The sequence below is a fragment of the Trachinotus anak genome, unplaced genomic scaffold (assembly GCF_046630095.1).
Source record: "Trachinotus anak isolate AG129_WGS33_773 ecotype Australia unplaced genomic scaffold, CSIRO_AGI_Tana_v1 ptg000012l, whole genome shotgun sequence".
In the NCBI taxonomy this organism is placed as follows: domain Eukaryota; kingdom Metazoa; phylum Chordata; class Actinopteri; order Carangiformes; family Carangidae; genus Trachinotus; species Trachinotus anak.
This window is the reverse complement of record NW_027273863.1, coordinates 13574967-13582500: the sequence shown is the minus strand read 5'-3', so window position 1 is coordinate 13582500 and position 7534 is coordinate 13574967. Positions and strand designations below refer to the sequence as shown.

At 39.4% G+C, this 7534-nt stretch overlaps 1 protein-coding gene across 2 annotated transcripts in view; it reads right to left on the bottom strand.

Annotated features, from left to right (window-relative positions):
• Positions 1–1394: 1394 nt before the first annotated feature.
• tnn (tenascin N) overlaps positions 1395–7534 on the bottom strand; it is a 33942-nt gene continuing 27802 nt past the window's right edge. For both annotated transcript variants that reach the window (XM_071492127.1, XM_071492128.1), the window contains 7 exons: positions 6913–7043; positions 6223–6361; positions 5939–6090; positions 5342–5438; positions 5064–5228; positions 4324–4487; positions 1395–2917 (listed from right to left, as the gene is read on the bottom strand). In XM_071492127.1, coding sequence (XP_071348228.1) covers positions 2750–2917; positions 4324–4487; positions 5064–5228; positions 5342–5438; positions 5939–6090; positions 6223–6361; positions 6913–7043 — 1016 coding nt within the window. In that variant the 3' untranslated portion in view covers positions 1395–2749. The remainder of the gene's footprint in view (positions 2918–4323; positions 4488–5063; positions 5229–5341; positions 5439–5938; positions 6091–6222; positions 6362–6912; positions 7044–7534) is intronic.

Below are 7534 nucleotides of genomic sequence, written 5' to 3'. Positions count from 1 at the left end.
TTGTTGCCACATTACCAAGTTCTGTCATGGAAAAAATACGTCACACTGAACCTAACTGTCAACCCAAGTGACACAGACGGACATATCTGTATGTCAGAAAGCTTATACTGTACTGTATTCTGTATATGTGCACACAGAGGAGAGAGGCAGAAATAGAAAGAGAGGCAGAGAAAGGGCAAACTCCCCCCTCTGTTTATCCTGGCACTAAGTAAACCACTTGCCTCGCAGAGCAATGGCAGGAACCAATCTCCTTAAAGTAATTTGCAATCACTGTGGCTGAAAAGGCCTTTCGCATCAATGAGCTTTTGTGAGACATTTCATTTCAAAGTTGAAATGAAATGCTATGCTGGAAATATTTGCTGCCAAATTTTAGGCAGCTGGCTTCTCACACTCTTATTTGATTTGGATGAATAAACACTCAAAAATAGTCTCTTTTTACTTCTTCATTTGGCCTTTGGGGTAGGAAGGACTTTCCTGAAGTGCAGTGTTGTTTGGATAGATCATATCTTATATGTGTGTCTTTTTATGTTTAAATGGTGTAATGTGCTGTTTATATCCTTTCTGTACACTTTTAGCAGCTGTGTTGAAAGGGTTCCTGCCCAGAAAGCTGGCGAGCTGTTGCTGTTCCAGGTTATGAGATACAGAATTTGGAAACTGTTAAGAGACCAGAAGGCAAACAGTCATTAGAATGATAAATGTTTTGCACTGTGGGAACACTCAGTTTTAAATATAGAGAAAATCATCTGCGGAAAGTTTCAGCACTCATGCATTCATCAACCTTACAATTTAAAGCTTAATATTACAGTATTATGATAGTATGCATGAGTTGTTTTACTGTAAGGTGACATCCAAGTTTCATAACAATTCAACACTGTCAAATGAACAACTTCCATCTTCTTATGAACAATGTGATGCAGTTGAAAACTGACCATGTGTCAGATGATCTTGTCAAATTAATATTGGGAAGAGACCTTGTGTGGATCATTGAACTAAAGCTACAGATATTCTGGATATTTTTTACTATATCAAAGTTAGCAGAGGGCTCAAGGGGTGGCAATGTTGGTCTGTCCGTCCACCACTATGGTCGAAACTGAAATACTTGCACAGATATTGGAGGCATTGCCGTGAAATTTGTCAACATTCATGGTCCTCAGAGGATGAATCCTATGACTGGAGATCCCCTGACTTTAACTCTAGTGCTACCTTATGGTTGATATTTGCAGACACTCAGTGTTGTTGTGTGTCTACTGTACATACAATGACATAATAAAAGAGCACTGCAGTGGTGGTGAGAAAAATATATCATCTTTTCTGTAGGAGGTCAAGTCTTCGAATCACCAGCCTTTCATTATAATCTGTGGAGCAAATTATTCCTCAAGGAAAATGACAGTGTCTTCATGTGACAAAAACATTATTTATTTATTGTGTGAATGTGTGGCATGAATATCAATGAGTAGCTACAATGTCAGTTTGAAAATATAAAAAAAATGGTAAAAAAATAAAAATAAAAATAAAATCATATACAGGTTTTTAATTCCTTTGTGAGGGTCCTCATTTCTGTCCTTGAAAAGGCTTTTTGAGGACTGGCTGGAATTAAACCTTAAGGCCCATTAAGGCTTAAAAAAAAGTGTAGGCAATGCTAATTTATGAGGGACAGGGACCGTGAATCAGTTCTGACAGATTAGCAGGTTGATTGATGCACTTCGTCCTTGTCATGTAAACCAACAGAGTTTGTGATAAAAGTGTAAAAAATGTAATTAAGTAATAAAGCCAGAGTCAAACCAGTATTAATGATCTTTGTCAGATTTCCAGATTGAAAACAAGACTTTGGTCATTAAGTGCCTGAAGATGAGGCAAACAAACTTCATTGTTATTGACGTTTGATATGGGCACATCACAGTGATTGATATGCACTGTCCCAGTCATATGAATGTAAAACAGGAGCAATATGGCCATTCCAGACAGCCATCCACTATTATTCCCTGGCTTGTCCTACACAAACTAATGTGATGTGACAGCTTTTGAGGCACAGTGGCAGTTTAATGTGTCACAGCCAGCTAGCTTCATAATGAATAAACTCAGGGCACTGACTTGCTAATTGTTGATACTTGATCTAAAACGTTACACAAAAACCACGTTTACCACTTTTTTTTTTCTTTTTTTGAACATTTATGTTATGACAGTACTACTATACACAGGAAAAGTTGCTACTCAAATTTTTCATACAACATGAAATTAACAAATATAATACAAATAACCTTGGCTGCTGCCCTGAGGTTTAGATTAAAAAAAAAAAAAAAAAAGAAAAAAGTTAAAATGAATGCAGTAATGGAGAAAATCTGGATTTCTTGTTTGTTTGTTTACTTAAATCTACTGTTTCCTGATTTATAATTGAGGTTTCTACTAGAATAAGTGAAACATGATTTTTTAAAGTTCACTTCAAAACAACTCAAAGACAGTTTCATATTTGCTGCTCTCCCACAATCACACTAAACGTAGGACTTTTTTATGAATCTCACTGAAGGTAAACAGACAATAAGTTACTATTGCATATGAGCTTTTCTCTCTTTGCGCTGCTCCCAAAAAAAGTGTACATATTGTCCATGTATGAGACACACAGAGGCACAGTTGGAATTCCTGTGCGGTCAGAGCACCAAAAACAGGTTATCCAAGCTACACTAATAAGAGGAGATGTATCCCAGTCTAGTGTGATGGCAGGTTAACATGGATTAAGATGGCTGTTGTGGTTTTAGAAGGTGGTGCCCTTCTGTTTCTTTAGGAGGTTTGTGTTTCTACTCTTCTCTCTGGCCAACAATGATCGCCTCTTCCTGCTGGACAAGGCTCCCAAAGGTCGGATCTTCATCTCCGTGAAGTCGAGGGACTCCAGGTGGCCCTTCCATGGTTCCCAATTCACTCCCTGGCAGCAGGACAACAGGTTGAGAGAGAATGCGATGGGGGGGGGGGCACGTTGCGAAGAAAGTGGGAAACAGAAAGCAGAGACATGAAGTGAAGTCACAGAACAGGCAGGCAGCATGACAGACAGGCAGAATGACAAACACTAATAAATACCAGGCTTCTTTCTTACTCTGGCTTCATTTCATGTGAGTACAAACTTGTTTTGACTGTTATTGCATTTTGCCAACAGACATTGCAGGAGACATCTGCAGTGGCAATATTATGGATGAGATCTCGACAAGAGCAGAGAAATCCCCCAGCATTTCCTTCACTATCAGTCTCCCTTAGACATAATAACTATTGTTGTTACCCCATTGGCCTGGTAAAAACACTTATGGTTTATAGCTGGTGTGAGAAATGTGTTTTCTTATCACTGCTGATGGATTCAGGCCATTTCTGCTTCACCTCAACAATCCAAAACAAAATAACTAGAAGTGGGCTGGGGTGAAGTTGTCTTTGATTGCTGACCAGGGAACAGCCTCCTGGTCAGCACTCTGGTCGTCTTTTTGTAACGATGTTGAGAATGGATTCCAAATAAAAACAATACATTTTCTTGATCTTGATGGTTAGCTGTGTTTTTCTCCGTCATTTTAGCAGCTGTCAATCCTAACAAGAGGAGCAGATTTTTGGCAGTAGTTGTTGTTGTGTAACTACTAATTGCCTTTCTTTTTATGAGTTAGCAGATATTTATTTTATTTTTATTTTCCACACTGTCATTTTTGGGCTTATTCAGAATGGCAAACACTCAGAGTAAAACAATTTTAACATCCACTTGCATCATTATTCATGTCTATGAAAGATGAATATTGTTTGGACAAGAAGTCTTTAGTGCATCTTGCTACTATTAAGTCAGTTTAAATGGTACAGCGTTGGGGAATTAAATAATTCAATAGGAATAGGAGTGAGAGCATGATGTTTGACAGCCTCATTTACAAGATACAGAGAATGATAACTGGTCACTTTGCTTAGTATAAATGTTTCACAACATAATACCATCACTGCCACCTATTGGCATGACGGCACACTACACCAGAAAACTGAGTTAATTCATATACCTTGTCCTTGATGTTAAACCATCAAGACCTGTTATGCTCAGTCAGAGTATTGATCTCAGTATGATTTAATGCACTGTAATGCATATTCAGTGTCTTGCTCAAGGACACATGTGGGCAGGAAAAGCTGGGGATCGAACCACCAATCCTGCAATTAGTGGATGTGCCGCTCTACTAGCTGCCCTTTTTCTTTTCTTTTTTTTTTAAACTTTTTGTTCTTGCTGACCGGATAGCACTTGACAGAAAATTACATTTTGCATGCATGATGCAACAAACTGCAGTTCAGCAATGCAGAGCTGCCTCCCTGCTCACTCACCAAACTGTGTCTGTTGTCTCCCCATTTGCCGTTCAGGTTGGCCAGGTGACAGTTTTTGTACCACCAGGCACCACGGTGGGTCAGAGCACAGTTACCCAGGGCGATGTCATTGTCTGAGTCAACAGTAGTCCAGGGTCGGCCCTGGTGGTAGGTCATGGCATCACCTGGGGACCATCAAGAATAATCTTCAATTGTAATTAGCACAGTTAAAATGTCTCAAACTCAACAGACTTGACTCATTTCCAAGCTCCTCTAACCATAATATATTTCAGATCTGGCTGCTCACTCCTTTAGCTTCCATTAGCTCCCTGATGGAAGACATTTAATAAAATGAGAAAAACAGAGTATATGTTGTTTCAGCACACTGTGGTATGTGTAGACACAGCGTTTCACTTGCTGTGCATCTGTATCTGTCAGATACCACCGTCTGCATATAGCTACTGTCTATTAATAACTGAATATACATTTCTGAATCAAATATCCCACCTACTGTTGGTGTGTATTTGCTTTTCCAGCACCCCACAGAATGATGGGTGGGATGCCTGGTGTGTCAAACCGCTTTATTCCCACCCCTATCTGTTTCATTGCAATCTCTGCCCTCTCCTCTTCTCTATGACTCCTATTTGAGTAAAGTGTCAGGGAGAAAATATAAGCCCTGAAAGGTGCACATGTTGTCTGCTCAGTCTCAGTCTTTCATACTACCTGTAAATTGGAAAAGACTTGAAGATCAAAAGACCCACCTGCTGTTCCTCTGTATTTGCCAATAGTGAGTTTGAACTTCTGTTTGACTGGAGCAATCTTAAAGTTGTCATATACAGCGTAGGCCCTCTCTGAGCCCAGGCCCAAGTCAAACCGCAACTCATATTGTGTAGGAGTGTTGGTGAGCTCATATATCTTATCCAGACCTGGTGGAACAGATAAACAGAGAATGTGAAGGAGAGAGGAAATACTCCATTATTATTTATATAGGCATGTTTCAGTGTCTGCAGAAAACTCCTGAGAACATTGGTGTGCTCACCAAGCCAGAACTCGTCTGTCATGTTGCCAAAACCTGCTATGTACTGTCTCCAGCGTTTCATGAAGTCCAGCTTGCCAGTGGTACGGCGCTGGAGCATCTGAAAGCAGCAAGAAATGTGACAGTTGTTTCACAAACATTTCAGATAATATGCTTTTGGCCACAATTTCCACCACTAAAATGATAGTAGCAGTAACTCAAAAGAAAGAGATTTTAAAAAAAACCCCAAAACAGAACAGGCCAAAATCGAAGCAGCAGAGGCTGAGATATTCTACGGTCAAGCTCCAAACACACTGAATCCTACATTTACCATGCAACTCAACAGCATGTGGACATGGGTAGGATTATTTTTCAGACTTAGGAAAATTCTCACCAGTGCCACAGAAAATATTATACAGCTGTTTTCACAGGTTTAGATGTTCTCTAAACGAGTAAACTGAAATTCATTAGTAAAATTGGTGAGACGCTCCTTTAATATATACTGGCACAAATTCTGCCCATGTAATCATTAAAAAAAGAGGTGGTATCAATATTATAAAACCTTATTTACAAGATAGTTTTTCCATATTTTGGTCTGTGCAGTCTATCAATAAGCCGTACCAGCCAGCCACCTCCATCAGTGTCCATGTCGCAGTACACCTCAATAGGTTTGGAGGGGTCATTGTTGATATAGACGGTGTAGATGCCGCTCTGCTTATTGCCATTCTTCATGATTTGAACACAGTCCATGGGGAAAGGGTACAAGAGGCCAACTAGGGAGGAAGATGTGACATGAACATTAGTAACTTCCAAAAGTCAAGATGTAAAATCACAGGTTACAATAAAGAAAAGAAAATCAGGGCAGGAAAGAGCATCACACATGCTATTCATGTTTTTAGACGGACCTGTTTTAAAGATGGTCTCCACCACCTTGCTCCTCTTGCTGCCCCTGTAGGCGATGATGGTGACAATGTATCTCTTCCCCATTTCCAGACTGGATACAACAAAACTGCTCTCACTGGCTCCAAGCTGCTTTTCAACAGTCTGACCACAGCATACAAAGCAACAGTAATTAATCTCACTGAGCTCTCTGTATAAAATAAACAATAGTCTCGTAATGTAATAGTGTATCATGTAATGTATAGTATATGATGCTCCTGATATAATCAAATTTGATCAAGTTCAGTAGTTTGTTCAAGGCATTGAATGGGCCCCTAGACTCTTAAAAATGTTAAAGTATCAGGAAAAGGTCAGTCACGTCATCCACGTGCCATACATTACCTCCAGTAAATTAATTATATTTCTGGCCACAAGAGGTCAGCGTTCTATAGATCTTAGATTGAACGTGCACCTTTAGCCTCAGCCTTTTTCAAACAGTGATGAAAGTAATTCCAAGTTTTATTTGCATCCTTGTAAATGTAAAGACAGGGCTTAAAACCCAGCATTGTATAGTTCATTATTCACAGTACACTTGAAGCAGCTGTACAGTAGAAATGATTTAACCCAGTGCAGGATATTTTCTGCATCTGTCTCTACTGTCAAAGTCAGTCAAATTCATTATAACAGTTTAAGTCAAAAGTTTAATGGCTCAGTACCTCCATGTTGCCATCCTCATCTCTGTAGGTGAGAATGTATCCCTCAATGTCAGCCAGAGGAGGAATCCAGGTCAAAGAAGCAGACTCCAGTGTCACATCTGTAGCCTTCAGGTCCCTGGGGGCATCAATATCTGAGGGCAAGAGCATAAATCACAGTGGATTGCAGCACAAGAAGATTTATTCATTAATGCATCTTATAAAATCAGCTTTGAGTTGGGTAAGTAGAAGATTTCGGTGGTATTTGTACTTAAGAGCGTTCAATAGAAAATAATCAACTGTGAGTAAACAGACATTTGAGTGTTTTTCCTTTCAATATTTTTTGTGTTATTTTTACATTTTATATGTGGAGTACAAACCCTAGAATTAAGTGTTTCCTACACACTAAAAAAATAATCAGTGCAATATTCATCACCTGTTATTCCTTTCATAAACCTAAATGTGGAGTGCAATATTAATGCATTTTAAAGTACTGTATAACTTGTCAGCCTCTCTCCACTGGAAGCACAACACCAGAGATGGCTACCATCCACCTAGAGGGGTTACAGTTTGGATACAGATAAACTGGCAGTTATCCTCTCCATTATTTGAATGCTTCAGAGAACTGAACTGAAACAGACGCTGA